General features: G+C 37.2%; 2 protein-coding genes across 10 annotated transcripts in view; one reads left to right on the top strand and one right to left on the bottom strand.

The window, feature by feature from the left end:
* Positions 1 to 134: 134 nt before the first annotated feature.
* On the top strand, positions 135 to 16,209 carry LOC131699111 (secretory carrier-associated membrane protein 2-like). The gene is made up of 9 exons (XM_058994995.1): positions 135 to 393; positions 6,771 to 6,851; positions 7,065 to 7,151; positions 9,982 to 10,096; positions 10,425 to 10,553; positions 11,154 to 11,313; positions 11,414 to 11,515; positions 11,907 to 12,024; positions 12,250 to 16,209. The coding sequence occupies exons 1-9, from the start codon at positions 193 to 195 to the stop codon at positions 12,397 to 12,399; spliced, it is 1,143 nt and encodes a 380-aa protein (XP_058850978.1). The 5' UTR covers positions 135 to 192; the 3' UTR covers positions 12,400 to 16,209.
* Positions 16,210 to 20,555: 4,346 nt separating this feature from the next.
* The window catches only part of LOC117964337 (neogenin-like), a 161,981-nt gene continuing 155,287 nt past the window's right edge, over positions 20,556 to 27,249 (bottom strand). For 8 of the 9 annotated variants that reach the window (XM_058994986.1, XM_058994985.1, XM_058994987.1 and 5 more), the window contains 3 exons: positions 25,152 to 25,400; positions 24,363 to 24,499; positions 20,556 to 23,493 (listed from right to left, as the gene is read on the bottom strand). In XM_058994986.1, coding sequence (XP_058850969.1) covers positions 23,410 to 23,493; positions 24,363 to 24,499; positions 25,152 to 25,400 — 470 coding nt within the window. In that variant the 3' untranslated portion in view covers positions 20,556 to 23,409. Of the gene's footprint in view, positions 23,562 to 24,362; positions 24,500 to 25,151; positions 25,401 to 27,249 lie in introns of all 9 variants that reach the window. The other variant, XM_058994983.1, reaches the window with a different exon arrangement.

The following is a 27,249-nucleotide window of genomic DNA, read 5'->3' as shown; positions in this document are numbered from 1 at the left end:
AAAAAAACAACTTTTTAAAAATATTTTTTTAAAAATTTAATTTTTTTTAAAATATATTTTAAAACTTTGGATGGAAATAATTTCGACAGATGGGGAGGTTCAAACATATTATAACAATGGAAGTATTATTTTTGTTTTATAAGTACACCGAGTCACAACGCTAACTTTCCCCCCATCTGACCCAATAGTGACATGACCTTGCGTCAAACCCGAAATACGCATGCGCAAAAAGCGAGTATCCAGGAAGTTGTGCTTGGTGAAAGAAACAAACAGAGAAAGTGCGAAAGAGAGCTGGATATTTATGCTGTATCAGGCAGCCAAAATAAACAACCGAACATGTCAGGATTCGACAGCAACCCTTTTGCGGACCCAGTGGACGTCAACCCGTTTCAGGTACTGTCTTAAACATTTCAGTCTCTTAAAATGTATTAATTAAAACTAAAATACTTAAACACATCTGTACGCAGCACCGAAACCTGTTGGGTTGGTTCTTGGGCTGGGCCCTAGTAGATATTCCGCGAGCGACGTGGCATGACTGACAAGCTGTTATCCAATAGATAAGCGAGATATTTACCCCTCTGCAAATCGGGAGGCGAAGGGGGGATGCTTTTAGTATATTCAGGTGGAGAGGAAATAGTCCCAATAGTTTTGTTGATTGTGTGATCGATTATTTAAACTCTGTATAGGCCTTATAAGAAAACGGGGTTTAATAATAATATAAAGTTGGCAGAAATATTTAAACACCTTCATCACTCAGGCCGGTACTCTAGTAGTCTCGATAGATATGACGTGTATGAATTTATGGCCATAATAAACAGATGTACCCCTTACATTATCAATTGTTTTAATAAGTACACCGTCACCCAATTCAAAAAGTTTTCTCTTCCCCGTAAATCTAATACTGTAGTTTTATACTGCGGTTTAAATTAGAGAATAACAAGCCCTAAACTGGAAAGTGCGGTTAACTGTTCCCGTCGTAACCATGTTAAGCAAGTCAGTACTGTGGAACCTGTCGAAATCTTACTGGCAGCTTGCTTTTTGAGGGTTGTTATTTCCTGTATAAATGTTAGTGCAGATAATAAACCCTGTACAAGCAGCTGCCAGAAGTTTAACACCACCAGGCCTTGGGGAAAAAACAACTGTTTATCTTGTATTATCCTTTAGAGAACGGACAACGAATACAATAACTTTGTGTAGCGAAATCAGCTGCTAGCACCAGTTAAAATCCTACTTTGAAGAAATTAACCACAGTTGTTGGGGAATAAATAATATAATTGTATCTGCATTGTAAACAAACATTAGATACCTTTTTTCATTTACACTGGTCAAGCAAAATGTATTCATAGTTCATTGCTAACATCCAGTGAGACCACATTGAAATGTCAATTGTAGACAATAAAATAATTATGAAATGAGTTGCAAACTAGCGTGGCAGTACTAGACCCTCCAAGACATCGGGCCTTGCACAGGTTGTTACCTTTCATTAAAGGTTACAATAAAAATATAAATAAACTAATAGCAGCTGTATGCCTCATCGGTCAATTATGTAGTTTTGTTACGCAAGTAGTGATTTCAGAACATCCCGTTGTAATCTGTCATCTGTAAACTGCAATGTCCCACAATCATGATATTGGTGTCTGTTTTTGCTTTCTTCAATACTTTAAGTTTTTGATGTACTTTCAGAAAGCAGACCTTGTTGATAATCAAGTTTGTTTACATTCCACGAAGCAAGATTTGTCTTTCAGGACACATGCTACCCACCCTGCACACCCTTTAAAATGAGTATCACTCATGAGCCAGATTAAAATGCTAAACTAGTCCAGGTACTGAAGTTTAAAGTTAGATGAATGCATGTTTTAACAGTTGCAGTATTTTCATTTCTGAGAAAATAATATATGAATGAGTATGTTAATGCTGGTCTTTCTGTTCTTCATGAGTCATTAAGATTTAATGTTGAGACCGGTTGCAAAATTCCTGGGTGGTCCTGCGACAAATTTTAAATACTTCAATCCTGCAACAAGACCAGGCTTCTGTTAGTTTATGTGTGGTACTTTTGTGTGGTACTTCAGTTCAGCTCCAATTTCTATAACATTCCCTTTGGTACTTACTGTATGAAGGCCAGACTATAACACTTTTTACGTGATGATGTTTTCAATTGAATGTTTGTGTTTATTAGTGGGCTAATTATCTGCAGGGAGTGAAGGATAACTTGTTATGAAAGCAAAAGGAAGCCTTGTAACGGCAGGGCTATTACAAAATGCTGTTTTATGTTGACACCCGACAGTATTTCAGAGTGCTATTGCACTTTTTAGGAACACACTTTTCTACTGTTCAGTGTTGTTGGCAGTGACAGGCAGAGCTCGGTAGAATACAGGGGACACCAAGCCAGATTTGCAGCTTCCTGCAGTTGCTATGCAAATAGTACAATACATGGCAGTAGATGCTATGCACGCATGTGGATAGGTTTTCTATTCTGAGCTGTAAGAATCTTTCATTTTGGATTTATAGAGACCACTGCACAAAGAAATGTGGCATTCTTTTTGTAGTCTCCGCTTCCATTTCAAGACAAGTGATGTATTGTTATTTGGTAGTCAGTGATTGTCTTATTTATTACTGTAGCATGTCTGTGTTATTATAATGGTTACATGCTAGTATGTTGCTGATACTGTAGGTACTGGAAAGCTTTATCACCACTGTCGATTAGATTAGCAAGACATGTTCTTATCTGTATAGTTTTATGTTGCAATGTTTTAAAATGTTTAGGGAATAAGATATAACAACATATTACTTGTATTATTTTTGGGGGTTTTAATCATAATCGCACAAGACATCTTGCCACTGAGGAGGTCAGATCCTTTAAGTTGCAACTGATTTCTGTTGAGACAGTTGTTAAAATGAATTTAAATGTATGGTCATTTCACAATGCGGGTAACTTCCTTCTCTGTGCTGATTTATTACTCATTTATATAGTTTATAGTATAAACTGTTATGCCAGTGACTTACAATTCTAACATGACTACAGTTCTAATTTGTAGCCATCAGTAACAGGAAAAAGTAGCTCACCATGACATGTACGTTACAAGTCTAAGACAAATAAGTAGTACCGAAGGTGCTTGCAACTTTCATCACATGGACAAGTAGTTCTATAGATATGCAAACCCCTACTCTCAAACCCTACTAACTCGCAAACCCCTACTCTCAAACCCTACTAACTCGCAAACCCCTACTCTCAAACCCTACTAACTCTCAAACCCCTACTCTCAAACCCTACTAACTCTCAAACCACTACTCTCAAACCCTACTAACTCTCAAACCACTACTCTCAAACCCTACTAACTCTCAAACCACTACTCTCAAACCCTACTAACTCTTAAACCACTACTCTCAAACCCTACTAACTCTCAAGGTGATTTGATTTTATCGATCACATACTCTTATTAATCAATTAAGAAAACACTATATATACTGTGTATATGTTTGCTTTATGTAGAAAAAAAAATAAAATTGAAGTTTATCAGTTAGCCAGTCAGTAATTGTTGTAGTGTTTACTATTAGAACTAAAATGTTAGATTGCTGGACTATTGTATGTATTGTATTTGTATGTAACATTTGGAGAGACAGTTCAATCCAGAGAAGCTTGGATGGAAGCGTCTGTAACAATCTGCTTCCAGGGCATTGATACCAGCATTGTTTACTTGCATCTGTCACCCAGGTCAACCCTGCTTTATCAAACGCAGTGTGAAATAGCATAGCTGACCTGCATGACACCGGGTCCTGACCTAAGTAGAGCATGTCAATATGAAAGGGGCTTTAGTGGACTTGTCATGCTACTGTAGGATAACAAGCTCCTAATGGCATGTAACGTCCTGATCCATCTGCTAAACAAATGATGCTGACGGCGGCTTTACTGTATGTGGCTCAATAGTTTTATTCATTATGGCAAATGTGAAACCCTGTGCACACGCCCGGCTTGAAAAAAAATGAATGGAATGAGGATGTGTAGGCTCTATGTTGTGATAAAACAGTGATGCAAAAGATAGTTGACTCATTAGTGCCTGAGTTAGTCAGAAACTTGAGAAATCTGTTACACCAGGTGCAAAGCTGATATATGTTTTTCTGAGTGCAATTAAAAATTTATTAAATTAAAATAAAATACTTTTGCAAATTTGCCCCTGTGTAAAAGCAACTTTGTTGCCTAATTCTGACCTTGTAACCCATACCTGTTTTGGCACACACTCCTTGAGTAGATATTAATAGGCTTAAGGGTGGGGTGGGGTTGGCGATATTATTATTATTATTATTATTATTATTATTATTATTATTATTATTATTATTTATTTCTTAGCAGACGCCCTTATCCAGGGCGACTTACAATCGTAAGCAAATACATTTCAAGTGTTACAATACAATAAGTAATACAATAAGAGCAAGAAATACAATAACTTTTGTTCAAGCAAAGTACAAGTGTGACAAAACACAATTCAATAATACAGCAGATAATAGTGATAGTTACATCAGGATATGATATCTATATCCATAGCATTTATCTTAGATCTCAGAACCTAGACTTAAAGCACAAAGCTGTAGGATACGCAGGGCTTCAACATATCCTTGTAAAGCAAGCACTTTGATTGATTATTTATATATATATATATATATATATATATATATATATATATATATATATATCTATATATATATATATATATATCTATATCTATTGAGGTACAATGTCTTTATTAACTGCTTTCTTACAGCCTCTGATTTAATTTTTAGATAAGCTACTGTAATGCACAAGTTGGTGTCCTTTACTTTTACCTTTCTTCGTCTCAGTATAGTACTTTTTTCTTCTCAAGTATTGTTTATTGAAATAAACATGGTTTTGTAGATACTATTAGGCCAGGAACATTAGACTAAGGTGCCTGATTCGACCTTTTCTGTTTGTAGAACTGGGCAGTGACCAATTCCAGCATCTTATTGTCTGGAGCTTAGTTTACCTGTAGGGCGTGCATAGTGCAGCAGCTGGCCAGGTCTTGCACAGGAAGTGGAGCTGATTTCTTATTCCGACCACGATGTTGATTTTGTTCCTCTCCTTTATTAACTAGGTTAAGCACATAACACTGTTAGAGTACCACTAGATGGGCTCTTACAAGTACAGTCAAACCTACTTCATATCACACCTGTTCATGTCACCACCCGCTTACTGATGTTACAAACGTCAATGGGGATAAGCTCCTGGTAATGGAAAGCAGGTTATTCCACAGCAGCAGACTGAAGGTCCCAAGTGGCTTTGTAATAGTATTGTATACAGTATTATACAGTCATTCTTGTTAAACCAGGATTACCAAATAAGTACCACTTTCAGGCAGCTGGCCAATTTTACAATTTGTACTCATAACTAAAACCCAGACTAATCATAACCTTATATGCCTGACTTGACTGAATGACTGGTCACCAGGGGGGTTTCATTTTGTTAAATAAATTTGAACCCGCAGACCGCATTGACCAAATGAAATCAGCAAGATTGAAAATATGCACACGATCACATATCCTGTACAGCGGTGGTTCCTAACCCTGGTCCTGGGACCCCCTGTGTCTGCTGGTTTTCAATTACTTAGCTAGACCCTGAATTGAACTGATCATTTGCTTAATTAGATTTTTTAAAATAGTTTTCAGCTATGAAACAGTTGCAGATTTCAAATTAGCTATAACATTTTATAAGTAACTTGAACTCTGCAGCTATTTAAGAGCTGAAAACAAGTACAAAGGTCTAATTAAGCAAATTATCAGTCCGATTAAGGGTCTAGTTTTGAGAGCTCAGCTGGAATGAAAACCAGCAGACACAGGGGGTCCCCAGGACCAGGGTTGGGAACCACTGATGTACAATACAATTGAGACGTTTGAATGGTTGCAGTTTGAAAAACAATTATTTATTAATCAAAAAGTCAGGGAGGTTTTGTGCCGTTTTATTTATTTTTATAGGATTTTTAGTACTGACGATTAGTATCCAAATCAGCATGCCTTCATTTCCCCTGTATTTCCACAAAAGCAGCTAAAGTAAACTGGTCTTCCACCTGGTGTGATTCTGTGGTGCTGTGCAGTTGTAAAACCAGTAAGACAGGGAGTGCCCTAATTTAGTTATTGAGAGATACTGTATTGTAATACAAGTACCAGACTTAATTGTTTGTACACCACACCCTTGGAATGTAGTCAAAAACTGCAGTTTTTCTTTTATTTTGCTTGTAATACTATTTGCCCACCTTCATTGAAGCTGTGGTGTTGTCTGTTTGTGGAGAAACACAACACAAGCTTCCCCTCTCCTTGAATTCTGCCACTCTGTCACTCGGACCAAAACACAATCCTTCTACAGTCTAGTACAAAAAACAAATAATAGCTACAGTATTTTCCACTTTGTCGATGCTAATGATGTTGACTGTATTATTATAGTTCAGGAGAAGCAGAGACAGATCAACGGTGGAACTAGCTGTTATACATAGCTGAAAAATAGTGTCCAAAGTGTTCAGAATCCAGGATCAAGGATCAAATAGTTCTGTTTGCAGGCTAATTTAAGCATGGGAAGAGGTTATGTGTAATCTTAACTGTGTGCTTTTTAGGATCGCCCAAATGAAATATCTACACTTTAAAACCTTATGTTTTTATTTGGACAAAAGGTATACATAGATGCAATAGATTTTGCCCAAATTGGGCACAATTCCTCTTTCTAGATAATTACAGTACTGTTATAGTAATTTGAATTTTCTTTGTTGCAGGATCCTTCGGTTACACAGCTGACCAATTCTAGTTCAGATGGAATTGAAGGATTTAATCCATTTACTGAAAACTCCAAGCTGGTATGTTTCTTTTTTCATATATATTGTAAGACTCCTCAAAGAAACAACAGATCATTTATTTTCTTTTTCTTGTGGTCTGGCTCTGTACAGTATCTTATTAATTTTTTTTACTGTAAAACTATGATTTGAAAGGATGCAGGTTGAACTTTTATAACAGACAGAATTTGACAAGTTGACCAGATTTTTAATGGTATTCTTGTATTGTTTCTCTAGTCTAATCCAGCACAGACCACAATTCCTGCTCAGATTGCACCTTCTCAGCCAGCCGTGCTGCAGCCTTCAGTTGAGCCCAGCCCACAGGTCAGTGCTGCCTTCTAATCAGGGTAACCAACTCTGATCACTGATCATCATTTTCATGCCCACTTCTGAGCTTTGCAGGAGGAACCATGTGAGATCTAAGCCAGCTCTTGTGGAATCATCAGGTCATGCAGCAGCTTGATTTTGCACTTTTGTAGTATATTTGTATGAGAGGGCTCTGGGCTCTTGACCGGAGGTTTGTGGGTTCAATCCCCAGTGGGGGACACTGCTGTTGTACCCTTGAGCAAGGTACTTTACCTAGATTGCTCCACTAATAACCCAACTGTATAAATGGGTAATTGTATGTAAAAATAATGTGATATGTTGTAACAATTGTAAGTCGCCCTGGATAAGGGCGTCTGCTAAGAAATAAATATTAATAATAATAAAGAGGTTGTTGTAAGTTACATCAGAGGTGAAAGTAACAAAAAGTAAATCATATAATGCAAACTCATTGATTAACAAAAAATGAATCTATTAACAACAAAACAGCATACCTTAAATTGAAATTCAATTCTTTATTTGAGCTGTGTAGCTGAGGGCTGAAGTTAGTTACTTATTCCCGATTCAAGGCTGAAGTTAAAATAACAAACAGTTTTGTCAAAAGTCCTTTTTATAGCATGATGCAGTGAGATTCCAAAATGTTATTATTTTTGTATTTATTAAATATTTGCTTCCCAAACATATGAGCTTGAAATGTATATTGACCTTAATATATATATATATATATATATATATATATATATATATATATGTGTGTGTGTGTTACACTCAGTCAGGATGCGGTCAATCACTGACAAATAACCATTTCGCGATTTGAGCTTTTACAAATTATCAAAGAATGAAATGAAAGGTTTGGTCTTTGTGCAAATTATTTTGGTGAAACAGAAGATATCAAACAAGCAAAGAACGAAACAGAAAAGAGACAGCTTCTTTGGTCTTTGAGTAAAGTGATGTAATCAAATTGTGAAATGTGCTTTGAGCAAATGCACAGTTCCTGAACAGATTTAAAATGTGCTGCTCAAGCTGCGATTTTACATTTGTCTCTGTCTCTGCTGCCTCTTCTTTACTGTTTTGTTCTTTGCTTGTTTGATATTTTCCATTTCACAATTTGAGCAAAATAATTCATAATAAATGCTCTAATTTTCATACTAAATAGTACTGTACATGCCACTACGCACCATACTCTATTCGCAAGACAATTACTTAACCTTCAACATCACACCCTGCTTGAGGTGGCAAAACCTCACAATGTTCACTAATATGCACGAAAAGAAGGGTGTGTGTATTTCATGGCATAGCCTGTGAATGCCTATTTGTGCCACTCTGCAATCTACTTTATGTTGAAGAGAAATGCTCAAGCTTTAAAATGATACCCTGTTTGAGGTGGCACATCCAGACTATCTGTGTGATTTCCCCCTTATAGAATGAGAGCTAATATTCAATACATAATTGTGCAAATAAGTAACTTGAGCCCTCGAATCAGGAATAAGTAACTAACTTGAGCCCTCGAATCAGGAATAAGTAATTAACTTGAACCCGTTCCTTCTGTAAAGCTCAGAGCCCCCATCCAGAACGCATCATCTGCTGAGTGTCAGTTTTGGGTTCCAATTAAAGTTAGCTGTGATTGGCTGAACGTGTCAGCAGACAGCAAGAGCAAGCCCCTATTTCCTCGATGGAAGTGGGCGAGGCTGAGGGGAATGATTGACACTGCTTGCACAGTTCAAATAAAATGTATTTAAATAAACTGCGGAGCAAAAGTACAAAGCTCAAATAAAGATCTTGCGTAAACTGAATTTCCATTTAAGGGAAGCTGTTTTTTTTTGTACACAGCTCAAATAAAGAACTGAATTTAAATTTAAGGTATGCTGTTTTTTGTCCTTGAGTAAATTGAATTTCAATTTAAGGTATGTTGTTTTGTTGTTAATAGATACATTTTTTTGTTAATAGATGAGTTTGCATTATATTTACTTTTTGTTATTTTCACCTCTCATATATTTGTGGCCCTTTATTTACTTGTAGGTGACAAGAGGGACAGTGTTTTAAAGGACAGTTCTTAATCTATCAATAGATTGCATTAAACTAGTGAATACCTCTGTAGCATTATTAGTCCAGGAGTTGCAAAGCTTTCCCAGGAGGGACAGTTGCCCCCCAAGCTCAAGGGAGCACAGAAGTGTTCTAGGAACATCCATTTGTTTGTCAGTGAGAGTTAACTGCTGTAATGTTAAAAACAACACTTTTATTGCATGTTGTATTTGGAATGGTATAGCAGCACTCTGTTCAGAAAGATGTCAGAGGTATGGATTTTATCTGTACATTCATTAACTTTACTTCTTCCTGGCAGCTGGCAGCTTAACGTTTTGAATGTCAGTAAATTCCAAGCAGTTGTGTATTACAGGTGTTACTGATTAGGAAGGTCAGGCATCTAATTGCAAACTCAAGGCCAGTGGACATGTATTATGGAACACGGTTATTAATATCAGATCACTTTAGTTCAGAGAAGGACAAGGTGAGAGAATCATGTGCAAGTACAGTAAGCTCCGAAATGAGTCTTCAGTTTTATTTATAGTCATAATTAATTAAATTGTTCAGAGATAGGATGATTTAGTCACTTACCAGCCTGTTCAGAAGCAGAATAATTAATCCCCCCTACGGCTCACTGATTTTATTATGGGATGTTAGTATTCAAACTGCCATATTGAGGTCATTTGACTTTTTAGATCAGAGCTAGATAGTGACTGCACTCTTTGATATAATGTCTTCATATTCGGTACATAGCTGGATCTTTTGATTCTTAAGTTTTCTTAACTTACGTTTTCTACGCTACTACTAGGCCACAGCTTCAGCTGCCCAGGTAAACCTCCTGAGACAACAAGAAGAGCTGGAGAGGAAAGCAGCGGAGCTGGACCGCAGGGAACGGGAAATCCAAAACAAGAGTTCGGGTTCTAGTGAGTGCACTTTGTTTTTCTGCAAAGAAAGCATGCAGTGTGCTCAGTTTTCAGATTCTGTAGTCTGAGAATACGTTTTAGGTGGCTTGTAAGAAAATGTGTGTTTTTTATTGATAGGCAAATGGAAGTCTTTTATTGTACGGCCAAAAAATACCTTTTATAGAAAAGACAAATAGGGGTCCCCAGTGGCTCATCTTGTAAAATTGCTGCCGTTTGGAGTACATGTTTGGTGGGTGAAGAGAGGGCTCAGAAGGGTTGATAAACTGTATGATAAATCGATAAAGAAAAAAATTAAGAATAGTGATTTCAGACAAATCTCTGTTTACAGCCAAAGAAAATAACTGGCCCCCTCTTCCAAGGATATTTCCAGTGAAGCCTTGCTTCTACCAGGACTTTGCTGAGGAAATTCCCCCAGATTTCCAGAGGACATGCAAGATGATGTACTACCTGTGGATGTGTAAGTACAAGCTTCATTGATGTATTCATATACGAATGTATCAAATCATTGTTACCAGCCTGAGCAAAACAAGAAGCACTAAGAATTTGATATAGACTTTCAGACAAATTCATTGAAATAAATCTGTCTGCAGGGATCCAAAAAGATATATTTTAGAAACGGCGAACAAAGCATACTTAATACATATTTCTTCTGGTTGATTACTACTCTTTACATTTTTTTTCAGATATTAATTTTATTTCATGTTTACTACCATTCTGTCAGAGCTGCCATTCCTATTATTTTGCTTTGTTACTTGGGCTGTTTATTTTAGTACATTCTGTATTGCTTACTAAATGGAGCACTTACTTAGCATTGTGAACTTTCATTACACAAAGTCAAATTGTTTGTTTGAACTTTTCATTGTGCAAGATTGTCCATAGCGTGTGGTTATTTGTGAATTTGGTACAGCCAGAAAATGGTCCAGTATGGTTTACAACAATAATTATGGAGATAATGCACTCATGTGTACATAATGTATACCGTGGAGAAAAAATACATGTAATTAAATAAAAAAAAATGAAAAAAATAATGAATGCAGTTTTCTTTTTCCATTCCTAGTTCATTCAGTGACTCTGTTCCTGAACTTGCTGGCATGCCTAGCAATATTCACTGTAAGCAGCAGCAACGGGGTTGATTTTGGCTTGGCAATCCTGTGGTTTGTTCTTTTTACCCCCTGTGCATTCGTCTGCTGGTACAGGCCTGTCTACAAAGCCTTTAGGTGAGTGCTACTGTTTAGTCCTGCCAATCAGATTGCGTATTGAGCTTTATAAATATTATAAATTATCATTAATTGACCATTTTTTCGGTTTGTTTTTCAGGTCTGACAGCTCTTTCAATTTCTTTTTCTTCTTTTTCGTCTTTTTCATCCAAACTGCTGTCTATATTATCCAGGCAGTTGGCATCCCCTACTGGGGTAACAGGTGAGTGTGCTATGGGGTACTGAGAATCCACACATTTCTTGTGTGTGTGTGTGTGTGTGTGTGTGTGTGTGTGTGTGTGTGAGCATTCTTCTGGCTACTCTCTCCAAGTAATAGGCACCGTTTCTATGTATCATTCTTTGTAAGTGTGCTTTCTACATTGTGCAGATGAGAATAAATCCCATGAATATTAATATAGTAAAATGCATGTGGATACCAACATGAACCTTTATCATGGAATTTCAATTCTAGTTCATGTATACATGCATTTGGGGTGCTGCTATTACTATATATTTATGTATTTATTTTCTTTTGACATCATTGTGTGAGGATTGAGGGTTTCTGTTCCGCTGATACCTTAACAATATTTGTTGTTCTCACTGTTTGATTGCAGTGGCTGGATTCTTGCCTTGTCTGTGATTGGCACAAACAATGCTGTAGCTATCATCATGATGGTGGTGGCTGGTTTCTTCACTGCCTGTGCGGTCATGGCAATCATCCTGCTAAAGATGGTATGTAATCTGAGTTCAGCAGAGCACTTTCACCTTACCAAGCACAGACGGTTTAGCATGTTCTTGGGAGAAATTTGAAAATGTGTTTGTGATTTATATAAGTTTTACTTTACTGATGTATATTATGTTACCAGATAAAAAGAGGCTCATAGAAACTAATAAACAGACATTTGAATCACCTGATAGGTTTGGGGTAACTGTTTTTTGGTCTTTGGTGCGTTTCAGGTGCACTCGAAGTACAGACGGACCGGCGCCAGCTTCCAGAAGGCCCAGGAGGAGTTCTCACAGGGCGTTTTCACAAACAGAACCTTCCAGAGTGCCGCTTCCACAGCTGCTTCCACTGCGGCCCAGAACGCCTTCCAGCAGGGGAACTAGCGGGGCTGGGCCTGGCCATCCTGTCAGATCCCCGTCACAACCCTCCTGCCTATTTTAAAAAGATGCACTTTCATGAAAGTAAAATAACTCTAAGCATTGTGTGCCTACTTATCTTTGACTTGGTTTGGTCTTAATATCAGGAGTGTTTTTGTTTTTGTTTTAATATGCAGGGTGGTTATAAAGTCAGTATGCCACTTTGTAAAGCTGCTGTGAAAAGAAAAGAACATAGCTGATGGCAGCTGTAAGATACCATGTCTGACCTCACCCAGTGTACTTGGATTAACTTCTTTTTAAAAAAAGTGATCATCCAAAGCAGCAAAATATTGGATTTTTAAACGGAGACAAAAACCTCTCTGGGCACCTGGCGTCCTTGGGAATGGGCTTCCACAGCAGCAGTGAAATTAGCATACTGAATTTGCAGCATTTTTTAAAGCTTCATTCCCATTTCCCCCCCAAAGGACACTCCTGTAATTCTGATTTAAGTGAATGAGTTTTTTTTTTTTTTTTTTTTTTTTTTTAAAAAGGCAAATCATTGGTGATGGCAATCTTCCTTCATGTATTTTCCCTCTTTTTTCCCCCCTTTTGGAGTTCCAAGAAGGAACTCAGTTATAGAACACATATTCTCTAGTCTCTTATCAAAGGGTGAGCTATTTCTAAGGGGAGTCCAATGTTTGTTAGTGCAGGTGCTAAGGGGGAGTAATATACAGTACAATGCTGAAAGAACACAGACAATGTAATCATGAGATGTAACCGTTTAAAATATCTTGAAAATCTAAACGTTGTTATGGGTGAGGAAGGAATTTGCCTTTTGATTGAACAAATAGCTGTTTAAAGGCAGATTTTGCTTCTTCATTTTCTTACGTGGTATTGAAGGGGATGAGACATTACTCCTAACAAGCATGGCTACTGTTCCTGGATTAGAGTGTACGTTCTGTACCATTTGTGGTGACCGTGCCATTATTATATTCTGGTTTGGGAAGTCCTCTTCTACAGTGAAGAGAAATGGAAGACAGGAACGCTAGATTGAGCTGTGTGACACTGGCATAGCCAGCAGACAGTGACCGGCCCTGCTTTGTTTAGCACTGCCACTGATTTATTAAACTGCTAACCCTGTGTGGTATCAATCAGATATTTCTTTGAAAATAAAAGCTTATATATTCATCTGTAATGAAGGATTACAAATAAGCAGATGTATTCGTTTTGCTAGAAAAGTAAGGAACGTTTAAAAAATATTAAGCCGGCCATTTTTATTGGCTGGAAAACCTTAGTTGCCATCTGATTCGGGGTGGCCTCCCAGAATGAGCCTATAAGGAAAAGCAGAACACTTATTAATGTGAAAGACAGGTATTTCACAATGACATTTGTGTAAGCTCTCAAGCAAACGGACTGTTGTAGTCTTGCTTTTGACAGAAAAGGGATTTAGCAAAGTTATGCAATTGGCAAAGCCTACTATTGCACGTTAGTTGGCTTAAAAAAAAAACTTGTTTTGCAACAGTATTTTATTTAATTTTTTTTTAATATAGAGGCTTTCAAGCAAGAGGTGCATCATCCATAATGCCAAGGAGACTCTATACCAGCTCAGTTTGGCAGTATTTAAACATGGCTTTGCTGTTGGAAGTGGAATTGCTGTCCTTCAGAATAGGCTAAATGTAAAAATGTCTCAAAATGTGTGGGGTTCTGAGGTTTGTATGACGTGTTTCATGTTTTTTCCTTATAAATATACAGGGGATGAAGTATGACTCCTTGACAGTTTTGTACCTTTCTAGGTATTATTTACTTTAACCTAAAAGTGCCTACTTAACTAGAATGGGTCAAACTGCTGTGTTGTAATAGGATTCATGTTTTCCCCCTGTATTTGTGAATATATATATATATATATTAAAGTAACTCTTTAAAGCTTATTGTAGAGGAAGCCTGCTGTACAGCATTAGATATACAGTGTGTTTAAAGCAAGCTGAACATTATCTAGTCCTGTTTTTTAAAGAAATCTGCACTTGGTGGATACTGTACATGCTGGGGTTGTATTTGTAGAGGATTTATTTTGTGTTGTGTCTGAGCTGAGTTGGTGCACATCTTTTAACATCCTGGTTTGCATCAGGTAGACATGTCTGTGTCTAAAGATGCATTTTCTGCTGCAATATAGTACAGTTAAAGTATATTAACATGAATGTACTGATGTTTAATGGTGTACACCAAGCAGCCTGAAGAAAGACAGCAATGCAGTATCTGCCTTATAGATCTTGTTAAATAACTGCAGACTATATCAAATCTATTGGTCATTTTGATACCATTTTCCCCAAAAGAAGTGAGTTTTTATTAAAAAAAATTAATTAAAAAAAAAAAAAAAAAGAATCTGATGTCAGTATTGCCTAAGGAGTGCTGCATGTTATAAGAATGTGTTTTGTCATTTCATCTGCAGAGGTCCTTGTGTTTGATTGAAGTGCTAATAGAAAGCATATCCTGCTTCAAATGGAGGTTGGTGTTTGCTGTTCTGCACAGACAGGGTACATTTCCATTTGTGGAGCTGCAGTCTGATGTGGAGCTATCCATTTACAACACCAGGTTGCTTCAGTTAGCTCAGCAGTCTGTATTTACAATCCCATTAGCTTTTTTCTGCTTAAAAAAAAGGACAACCGCATACACAGTGATATAAGGGGCTACATGCTAAAAGTTTAAATCGAGTGTTGAATTCAGTGCTGTTTGCTATACTTGTCTTTTCCCTTCCCTAAATGGTGAGAAGGCCAGTTCATAACTTTCCTGTATACGGCACAGTAAGAACAGTTTTCATAGGATTGCAGCAAACCTAGTCAGAGAAACACTTGATAGGATCACAGATACTCTGAATAAACCACCATTCTGTTGTTGCTTTCCTTGGACAGGACTAGGTTCAGTTGTGTAATCATTGAAATATTTCTTATTTTATAAGGGAATTTAAGACACTGCATTCACTAAATTAAAAGTTTTATAAATGGATTGTGTACTTTTATTTGGGTATAATTTGAGCACTGGGCGTTTAGCCAAGAAAGTGATACTTTCTCCTGTGACTGCAACCTATTCTATTTTGGCTGAAAGTATTCTTCTTTTGTAAAGCAGTTGAAGTGTTTTTAAGGTGGTGTCTTAATGAATGGCATATTTAACAACACATTTCTTAGGTATGCACATTGAAAAAGGCTGTAGATAGTCCTGATCTGTACTTTTCTGTCCCTGTAATGTTATAATGGAGGTAAAAACAGATCTAGAACGGAGGGTGTATTTTATTTATATAAATTATTAAACACTGTTGGCATCTGACACATTGTAGTAGTTTAAAAGGTGTTCTTCAGAAGAGTGGACACTGGTAAGGTCATATGAACTCCTTCCCTTGTTGCTTTTTGTTCGCTCTGCCAGGTGTCAAAATAATGTCCTGTTTGACAAAAAAATCAGCCAGCAAATGTGATTCTTGCTTGCTTGGAATTGTTTTGCAGCTGCTTTGAAGTGGCATTTAATTGTGACTAGTTTTACATTTCTCATCAGCACAGGTTGAATGACTAGGAGTTTTTGCATATTAAATGCTAGGATTTTACAAACAGGTTTTCTAATTTTGCCGTAGGATCCTAGATAAACACAGACGATTGTCTTTCTCTCTGCTAATTCTTACTTTTGTTTTAATGGTGTAAAATCAATGGGGTTAGTAAGATGGTGTCTTTAACTGTATATGGGATGTTCAGTAATGCATTTTATTACCAATGTTGTTTTGTTTAAATTTTCATGTAAGATTGTAAATGCCGTTAATTGAACCTTTTTGTGCTGAAATAAAAAAATGACAACAAAGCTGTGTTGTACAGTATGTGTCCAATGGCAGTGGATCCCAATCCTTTAATAAACCCTGTCTTTACTATAGTAGTACTGTACAAGTAGATAAACCCTTTTAATAAACCCTGTCTTTACTATAGTAGTACTGTACAAGTAGATGCAACTGTTATATAGTCCCGAATACATTTCAGGTATTTCATTTTCTTTATAAACTGTGAAGTGAGGAATATTTATTTTTCCAAGCTCTAAACTTCTGGCATTGCATTTGGAGAAGCGCTGTGTCTTTAAGGGGCTTGCCTTTTTGGAACACCATGAACCCTCCAGCTGCATCAATTAAGGTGTGCTGATTAGGAAATGTGTTTGAGTGTGAGAGAGGAGAGGAGAGGGACTTGGGGTCATGTTTACTTCCTCTTAAAAAAAAACAAAAAAAACAACGGTAAGCTTTATATAAATAAATACATTAATTAATGTTTAAAGGGACTGTTGGCATATTGATTCAATACAAAACTCCAAGAACAGGAAGCGGTTTCTGTGCTGAGCTCCACTGACTAGAAAGAGAAGAGTCCATTGGGCTTGGAAGCCTTTTTGTGGGTGAGTACCTTTTTGTAACTTAAAACAAATAGTGATTGAACCAATCAGACACACGTGTACTAAGTAGAAGTGTTGTGAGGAAATAAACCTCAATTATTTTTTTGGTTTGTAAGGAAGATAAAAGGATATGAGTGAAAGAACATAGGAAAGTTTACAAACGAGAGGAGGCCATTCAGCCCATCTTGCTCGTTTGGTTGTTAGTAGCTTATTGTTCCCAGAATCTCATCATGCAGCTTCTTGATGGATCCCAGGGTGTCGGCTTCAACAACATTACTGGGGAGTTGGTTCCAGACTCTCACAATTTTCTGTGTAAAAAACATAAAATAAATAAGTGCCTCCTATTTTCTCTTCTGAATGCCGCTTTATCTAATCTCCAGTTGTGACCCCTGGTCCTTGTTTCTTTTATCAGGTAGAAAAAGTTCCTTGGGTCGATATTGTCAATACCTTTTTAGAATTACCTTTTAGTTTTCTTTGTTCAAGACTGAATAGATGCGATTCTTTTAACCTGTCTGCATATGACATGCCTTTTAAACCCAGAATAATTCTGGTCGGTCTTCTTGGCACTCTTTCTAGAGCAGCAGTATCCTTTTTGTAGCAAGGTGACCAGTACTGAACACAATATTCTAGGTGAGGTCTTACTAATGTATTGTAAAGTTTTAACATTACTTCCCTTGATTTAAATTCAACACTTCTCACAATATATCCGAGCATCTTGTTGGCCTTTTTTATAGCTTCCCCACATTGTCTAGATGAAGACATTTCTGAGTCAACATAAACTCCTAGGTCTTTTTCATAGTTCCCTTCTTCAATTTCAGTATCTCCCATATGATATTTATAATGCACATTTTTATTGCCTGCCTGCAGTACCTTACATTTCTCTATTAAATGTCATTTGCCATGTGTCTGCCCAGTTCTGAATGCTGTCTAGATCATTTTGAATGACCTTTGCTGCTGCAATGGTGTTTGCCACTATTCCTATTTTTGTGTTGTCTGCAAATGTAACAAGTTTGCTTACTATACCAGAATCTAAATCATTAATGTAGATTAGGAATAGTAGAGGACCGAATACTGATCCCTGTGGTACACTACTGGTTACATCACTCCATTTTGAGGTTTCTCCTCTAATCAGTACATTGTTTTCTACATGTCTCTCTCTTCTGATGTTGATATTGTGAATGTGCAGGGAGCTGGGAGTCAGTTGTAGAAGGCTATGGTCCAGTACTGTACTGTCAACAAGAGTCTCCCTAGTGCTCCTCTGATCAATCCTGTATACATGTTCAGATGACTTGCAGTGGGCTGCTTCTCTTTAATAATGAAGGATGGGGCTGTGTTTACTGGCATTGTGTGTGAATTTGTCCTGGAATTTTAGAATTGCTGCACTTTCTGTACTTTTTATAACACTGAAAAAAGATTAGTGCTAATTGGGGCCTCTGAAACCAACAGATTGTCAAACAAATGCTTGAGATATAACAAGGACCCCTCTTTATGTATTTTCCTATTTTGAAGTATCACAAATAAGGTTGTATTTTTTTATTTTATTTTATTTTGCAAGTGTAATCTAAATGCAGCAACATTGATGTTTAAACGTGCAATTTTTAGGCTAGTGGAAAAGTACTGGAATCCCGTCTTTGTGTAGTTGTTTTTTAGTGAACTCTTTTTCTGTCAGTGTTTTTTAAATGTTTATTTGGATGTCTCTATTGATATGGATCTAGTAGTTTGGACAGCTGTGCTCTAGTATATAATCTGCAAGCCATTGATTGCACCTCCTCCACCACCATTCCATGCTGTGCAACCCTGTTCCTTCCTGCCCCCCAAACCAACTCTGGCTTATACATTGGTTATTCCAGCTCAATTCCTTACTTCATTGAATATAGCTAGGCAGAACAGAGCTTTGTTGGGATGCAGTGGTGTGGGTGCTCCTACCTTATTGTTAGTAATATTTCAGGGATGGGTTTTACTCAGACCTCAGGTCTGGTAGCCCAGAGTCCATTTTGAATCAGTTATCATAAAGACATTTCAGACAAACCGTTTTGGCTAGGGTTTGACCACCTACCGTAATATTTAATCTGCCATATTTACTATTTTTGTTTTAGGTATGTGAGAATGTGTTTATTTATATCAATATCAATGTTGGTGTGCCTTGTGTGCACATGGCAACTTTCACTGCACTTTAGAGTATTCTGACAATACTTTTTATAAAACGCGGCAAGAGGCAGAGGGCAGAAATAAGAGGATATATTTGATTAGAGGCCTGCTCCCAGAGGTGCTGTAAACAAGTACACACCAGTCAAGGTGTTGGTGATGATACTTAAGTTGAATTACCATCCCCTTTAACCAGTAGAACAGAGATCCCAGTTACTTGTTTGTTTGGCTATTAGATGTATAGAATTGCTTTGTTCATTCTATATATGACTTCACATGAAAAGTCAAACTACATAATAAGGGGGTTAGTAAAAGTGGCACTGATACAAATTAAAATGATGTTTGCCACACAGTTTGAAAATGAGTTTTTACCATGGCCAATTTCTTTTTAAGTCTGTTAAAATCTGCTCTGTAGGCATGAACTGAAAAAAAAAAAAAAAATGTATCACCAAAAAAAACATGCAATCCCCTTTTTACAATTTCTTTATCTTAAGCTACGCATGTTATTTAATTTCTATTTCAGAAAGCACCTACTGTATTTTGACATTGTAGTTAACAAATAGAAAAAATATTCTAATCCGCGAGATTATATTAAAAAAAAAAAAAAAAAAAAAAAAAAAACAGTAAACATTATTTTGAACTGCTTTTCAACTGTAACCTCAACATAAAGTAAATTAACACCATAAGACTGAATTAGCTGAAGCTTTATGGATTCAACATTACCTGACTCTTTGATTCCTCTAATTTCTACTTGCTTTGAGTGGCCTTTTCCTGCTTTAATTGGACTATTGTACTTGTCATTCTGGAAGATTGACCATCAGTATTGTTGTTGCTGTTCCTTTTATCATTCTAAATGCTTGTCTGAAATGGTTGCTCGTGCAGTGGTTTGATTTTAAACTTTACTATCATGTCTTCAGGTATCTTGTGTTGCTAAGGTCCAATACTTATTTTTTAGTTTAATATGTATTAGTTATCCAGTAATTCAGTATTTGTGTTCATTACTTGGGTTTAGTTTGCTTGTACAGGTAGTAGTTTATTAAATGGTTTAGGCAGCCAGTTTCTGCAGGAAGCATGTGGAGGCTGCAGCAGCTCTCGTTCCCCTTGTAGTTGGTTTTTATACCTCTGCAGTAACATGTGAATGAGATAACTAGCACAGCCATAATACAAACCTGTTGGCTTGCTGTAACCCAGATATCCATCATATAAAAATTCTCTAGTTTTAGATTTTTAATACAATCAAATAATAACCTGTGTTAGAGATGATGATGGTTTAGAGTAATACTGGAAACAGTTTGAAAACATTTAGAATTGTTCCTAAATGCTAAAGCACTGTGAAAAATATTCATGTCAGATATATAAGTTGCTGTTTTGCTTCTAGAACAGTGACTGCTGTGCAGCGGTATTTACTAATTTACTCAGTCTTTTCCATTTACACTTCAATGTGCACAGCAGTGTTAGGGTCAATTCCTTTTTTTAAATCAATTCCCAAGACACAGTATGTTTGACAAGTTGTATATATGTTTGCTCGATAAAGCCTGTATCGTGAAAGGAATTGATAAAAAGGTTTATGCCACACAGCAACCCAGTTTTTATAAGAACAAAAAGAAACATACCCTGAGACCCACGGGACATAAAATATACACAACAAACTGTATTTTCAGATTCGTAGTAATTGGATATAAAATGTATTGGAACGCCAATACAAAATAACATGGACGTTTTTTTTGCAGCTCCGATTTCAGAGGCAACAAATAAAAAGACAGCTGCCAATCACTAAACTAGGACACTACACGATACACAAAGCATAGCTTGAACATTTTTAAAACACAGGATATGGAAGAAAATGTACTTTGAAAATTGTGAAAGTGCAAAACAAACCTGAACTGTCTACAACAGTTTCTCCCAAACCTTCCTCCGCAACTTTGAGCTTTTGTAACCATAATTAAAATTCCTTCCACAGTTATATTTAACATTCATGGGGATGTACATAATAAAAATACGAGATTCACAAAAGTATAACCAGTAACATGATTGTAATGATGTCATTCTTTGGGTAAAAGGGGGAGGAAACAACATTTATAACATGAACATTTTAATTTTTTTCTTTTTTTTTTTTTTAATTTACATTTCATTTCAGCCGTTTACCTAGCTACTTGTTTTCTTCATATAACCAGCTAGAGGTTAACATGATCTTTGCTTGGGAGTCCCATTTCAAAAACACACCTTTTATAACCAAGAACGTAACTCTGTGCATCGCAGAAGGACTGGGTGCTGCGCTGCATTGTTCTTAAACCAGTAGTTTGAAATTCTACAGGTGGGTGAAAGATTGCAGCCAGGTAATCCTAGCCAAAAGACCTAATTTTGTGGGTAGGTCTTATTTGTAGTGTTTAGTTTTAACTGATTAATACCTGTTCAAGATCACATTTGAAAACTAGATGTGGCCATGATTGGCTCAGGTGTTTAATTTTAAGAAAATCTGAATATAGTCCGATTCTCGCAGATTAAAAAAAAAAAAAACAAACACACCAGTTCTCTTCTTTGACAGTTCATGAGGGACAGAAACTAGAGCATTACTCCCTGGTTTTGTGCTGAGTTTTTTAGTGCCCTCTAGTGAGAACCAAGGTAAGTGCATTTAATGATAATGTGTTAAACGAAAATAGAATTAATAATGTACAGAACTGAGTACAACAGACATTAAAAAGTGTTAATTTATTTTCAATGCAGTTACTTAAGACTAATGTATATATATATATTAGAGCTAGCTTGATCTACTGTATTACTGTTTAATTTTTTGTAATTAAAACAAACCAATGTGGAGTTTTGATTCTCGGGCATGATCACAGCTTGGGGGAGTGTATAGAGAGGGGTTTAGATGGTCTCAGCTCAGTGTTGAGTTCAACTTGGAAAATGAAGAAAGGGTACAAGGAAATATTTTAACTATAGCACTCTGAATGACTGCAGTCACTACAAGGGTACTGTTAAAGTGTAACATGCATTCTCAACTGTGCCATTGTGTTCTTTTCAGTTTTACAGACTTTGTCACTTTAAATTAGGTGAAGCCACCCCGGCATGGCACTCTCCAGGGCCTCACGCTCACTTTTATTTCACTGCAGATTCAATTTTATTAAAACGCTCATCTTCCCTCAGTGGAATGACTCCTTCTGTTGCTAACCTGGGGGTGAAGCAGGAGTGATCCTTCCACAGCACTGCATATTTGAGGCTAGACTCCTGTAAAGAATTACTTCAGGTTATTCCCACGTGAATTGCCACATTTGTACCAACAAAGGGGTGTGTCTTGTTGCACAGGAAGTGAACCTAAAGAAGATTCGGTCAGTATTGTGGCAAATGGGCTTCAGTAAAAATGAAGTCTGTAACAAAAGAACGACAGCAAAAAATGGATTTGACTGGGAAGCTGTTTCGCACCAGGTAACATAAGGGTTAGCTACAAGCTCTGGGCCGTTATAATGAAACAGTTTAACTATGTCGGAATAAAAAGTCAAACACTGTTTTATTTTACACATACAGATAAAGTAACACTGGACACAGACTTGGAGTTCAGCTTCCTCCCTCCCAATGTGGAAGGGATACAGGCCGAGACCATATAAATGCATAAAAGCACCTGTTTGTTGAGGTAGCCTTTGGAATGGAACTCCCACACAAAACATTTGACTTAATGTCTAAGTTAAAATAAAATAATAATAAAAAAGTTTGAAGAGGTAACAATCCTTTTGAGCACATTAAAAATATGAATGAAAATCCAAACAGTTCATGTCAGACACCCATTTGGGTTAAAGCAACTACCAGATAATTCATAGACTGTTTGTCACTTGTGGATCCAATGACATCACAATGATGGAGAGAGCATGAGGCATATATATAATAAAAAAAATATACTAAAAACAGTTAATAAAATGAAACATGATACAAAGTAATGGCAAAATATATAACGCAAAAAGAAAAAAAAAAACGTAACAGGCACATTTGCTCAGGGCACTAGGTACAAAATGGCCGAGCTATGGGAAAAAAATATGAATTTCAGACGTCCTATTTCAGCTCACACAAAAAAGGGGTGACGATGGGGGAGGGGGATGGGGATGGGGATGGGGATGGGGATGGGGATGGGGGATGGGGAACACAAGTATAGACACATTAATGTAAATGTCCAAACACTGTAGATCTGTGCATTAAGCACCAAAAAACGGCCAACTTTTTTTTTTTTTTCTCTTAAGAGTTACAAAATGGCGTCTGTCCGAACACGGTTTCCATGGTAACCAAAGAAAAACACCATAACTTGTCTCCATCGACAAATGATTTTTTTTCACCAGCTTTTTTTTGTGAATGTTATTTCTTCTTAAAAACATGAAGTGTCTCTAAAATTGCTCAGTCTTCACAGGAGAGCCAAGAGTTTTTTGTTTGTAGTTTTGTAAATGCTTTTTTTTTTTTTTTTTTGCTTGTAATTTAGAGATGTTCCCTCGTGGGTTAAGATCAGGCTGTTGTGATGGCGTTTAGGTCCTTCATCAGTCCCTCCAGATGGGCCATTTCCTCGGTCAGTTCATCCGTCTCGTAATTCTAAAGCAAAGGAACAGGTTACTGCAGGAGGGGGAAGGGGGGGGTTGACGACATGGGGGTCAGTGAGACTGCCAATGGGTGGAAACAACATGGAGACACGTGTTGTCAGAGCATTGGTAGGCATGGTGGTTACATTGATGTGTAAATGGATTTTAGTAGTGGTTTAAAAACACAATTTGTATATAGAAGCACATAAAAGTAGCCAAAGACAAAACAAATAAAAAGCGGGAAAAACAAAGAAAAGCAAAAGGGACGAAGTAAAGCACAAAGCAGGGAAAGAGAAATAAACAGAGAGAAGTTTATTAGAAAAAAAAAAAAATTAACAGTTAAAATTAAAATCCTGGATAGATAAATGGATTTGAATTTAAAACATTTAGCTGCATTTGATCAATAACTATTGTTTACAAATGCCTGTCCCAATTGATGTGTGTCTATGTCTATTTATCCAGTTTATACACACATTCAGTGGTGCCAAAAAGTTGCAATATAAAGTCAGATGTATTCATATTGTACACATATATCCACATAAGTTGTAGTAATATTATTGTGAAGTAGTGTTACACATTTAAAAGAGAGTGAACCACTGTATATATAATTTTGAAATACAAATACAAACACAGCATTATTAACACCACTGTGCTTAACACATTCGCTGTTCCCAGTGCTTTCTACTGCTGCATTATTCTAAAAGTACTGGGGAGTGGTTCTGAGGACCACATTATTAAACAGAACAGGTGTGGATCCCAAAGAGTACCACTTCACATGGCAAGAGCTGGAGGTGCCACCGCAGTGTGTACGAATAGAGTGAGGGGACAGATTGAATCTGACCCAGGGAGAGGTTTGCAGCACTGAAGCACTGCTGTACTTACACTCTCCGCATCCTCCAGCATGCTGCTGGTCTCGGGTACGTCGGGTGCGCTGGGCACTGTGACTGGCATGGGACAGCGGGTCCTTCCCAGCGTCCCGATGGAGGCTGTTTTCACAGAGTGCACCTGGGGCGTGGTCCCTGAAACCATAGCAACAACTTTGATGTCTCACCGGGGCCTAAATCTACGTTCAAAATTTGCTGCAGATTTCAGCCCCAAAACTTCCCAGTACTTTAAAAAATAAATACATGATAATGAATGGTCAGCAAATAGTTTGTTGGTCAAATAAAAACACTGCCACTTTCATGGTTAAGAATATTGAACAAAACACAGGTAAACTTACTTGCTAGCCCCATTATTCATTTTGTGTTTCCATTTTTTAACATATATAACTAATACCAATAAATCTATTGGTATTAGTTATATACAACCTCATGTGTCTTTCAAATACGTTACTTCTAATGGTTTACTTTGTTGTGGAAACACAGCCATCTAATAGAGTTGCAGCTTTTCTTGAGGAGCTGCTCATTCTGTATTGTCTTATGGTCAGTGCTGGGGGTGTTGTCATTAGGACAAAGAAATACCGGACAATTCCCTTTTCTGTGGGAAAAAAAGCATTACATTCAAATAGCGCAAGTCTTTCTGCACCATAATATTTTATTTAAATGGATTATATACATTTTTGCCATGATGTGCGTGAAACCAAAATAATAATTTGCTTGCGACACCTGAAGAAATCGAGAAATACGCCAGCACGGCCTGAGGTTCTGTGGGCTCCTCCTTCTCTCGTACCTGTCTGAGTGAGCAGGGGGGTGCTGGGCAGTGCGGGGGACTCAAAGGGGGAGGCAGGGGGCACCGCAGGCACAGCAAAGCTCTTGAGCGGGTGTGATGGACGCACGTGTGCGGTGGGGGGGTTGCGGCTGGGCTCCTCCTCAGGGGCGCTGCTCAGGAAGCTGGCTTCAGGCTCCATGTGCTCCATGCTGCAGGCAGGCTGACTCACTACCGGCACAGGGTCAGTGCTGGGGGTGTTCCTCACAGACTCTGCAAGAAAGCACAGGGACCTCTCATGCACTCACCCACGGACAGAACATTTGCTTACTGGTTTGCATTTATTGCACCATGTTTCAAATTCAAAACCGAGGATATCTATAAAATTTTGTTAACATTCTTTTATTTAGTATATTTATTTATTTTTGAATGGCAGGGAGTCAGGTAATTATTTAAATACTAAATGAAAATAAATCAAATCAATGCCAAATGATTACGGTTAGAAATCTTTTTCAATGTCTTCAAGATCAGGGAGAGGAGCTTTCCTGTGAACGCACCTCAAACCTGACATGAACCTCCCTGGCCTGATATTCAGTCCTGGGCTGCTCTCAAGCAGTTGACTGACATTTGTGCCAAACTGGGTGGTGCTGCTGGTGGTGGTTGTTGTGTAGTAGTACCCACTGAGGCCTAGGGTGAGACACCAAACGCAGGTCCATGTGACCAGAATAGGATTCAAACCCTGGCCTCCAGAGCTGAAGCTGGAGAAATGTGCTTATTTTAACTATAGGGACAAGAGTCCAACTGAAAACCTGATGCACTGGAAAACTATTTGTTGGAATACAATTTTGAAAGATACACTTATGCAAAACATCTGATAATTAAATCTAGTATTTTCACATGAAATGACATTTACATGGTTAAAAAATGCATCTATTGGAGTAATTTATACGAAAAGAAATGAACAATTCCTTTGAATAGCTTCAAACCCTCTAGTTTCCTAAAGAGCTAAAGGAAAGGTACCAAAGCTAAGAAATGTCATTACTTATGTTTGCAATTACCAAACTAAAAATAACTTTCAATTACAGAGAATTGCTTGCAGACACAACATACATATTATAATGCTCATTATGAGTAATTCCAGTAATTCTTATACATTGTATTTTTTATTTGAATGTAAATTGCATTTTATTATAATTCAGGAATTACGGCAAGTACAACTCAATGTTATTCATAATGTTTTTGCCTGGAGGAATCAAATTCAATATCCGTGTGTAGACACCAATCTGTCCCACCTTTCTCGAAAGCTAGCTTTGTTTTGGTGAGCCAAACATTCAACCATTTAAATCTCAGCCTGTGATGGATTACTGTTTAATATATTACAGGCATCATTCTATAAAAAACATTCTTTCATTTAAAAAAAAAAAACAAAAACAAAAAAAACCTAACCCCATTTATATAACAAATGAGTTGTGCAAAGCTTGTGAGAAGGTTAACAGCTTTAGTTATTGTTTGCAGGGGAAATAAAAAAAAGGGCAGTCCTTTCAAATGTATTTTAGAAGATGCATGAGCCATAATCACCTGTAAGGCACACACTGACAAAAAGAAATGGAAAGTTATTCTCTGTCAAGTGTGATAAGCAGTCACCTGAATACAGCGTCACTTCTATCAAACCGTATCTATACTTCTGGGATATTGGTGATCTGCCATTAAAGGTTCTAAAGTTTTGCCTCCAACCATCACCAAAGTGGAAGATATTCAAGGTAAAACTGTTACTCAAATAGTCTTTAAAGATTCCTATAGTTTTATAACTGAAGACTTCAAGCACAAGAAGATGACAAAACACAGCATGTAGGACTGCTACTCTTCAGGAGGACGGAGCTTCGTTCAAAGACCACCAGAGCAAGCAGACCTGATGTTGCCAACATACTAAAGACAGACTGTGTTCCATGTTGATAAAGGAAATTGGTCGCAGTATTATTTAATCACCAGAGTTCGTATAAATACAAGAGGTCACACTTTGGTCAATTTTCTATAGATCAGTCTGCAGCAACCACAATAAAGGGTTTGTTAGGTTAACAATGTTACATGAACTTATCCCAAGACCCATCCCTGGTATCTGTAA

The sequence above is a fragment of the Acipenser ruthenus genome, chromosome 21 (assembly GCF_902713425.1).
Source record: "Acipenser ruthenus chromosome 21, fAciRut3.2 maternal haplotype, whole genome shotgun sequence".
In the NCBI taxonomy this organism is placed as follows: domain Eukaryota; kingdom Metazoa; phylum Chordata; class Actinopteri; order Acipenseriformes; family Acipenseridae; genus Acipenser; species Acipenser ruthenus.
The sequence above is the reverse complement of the archived record's forward strand: the minus strand, read 5'-3'. Positions and strand labels throughout refer to the sequence as shown.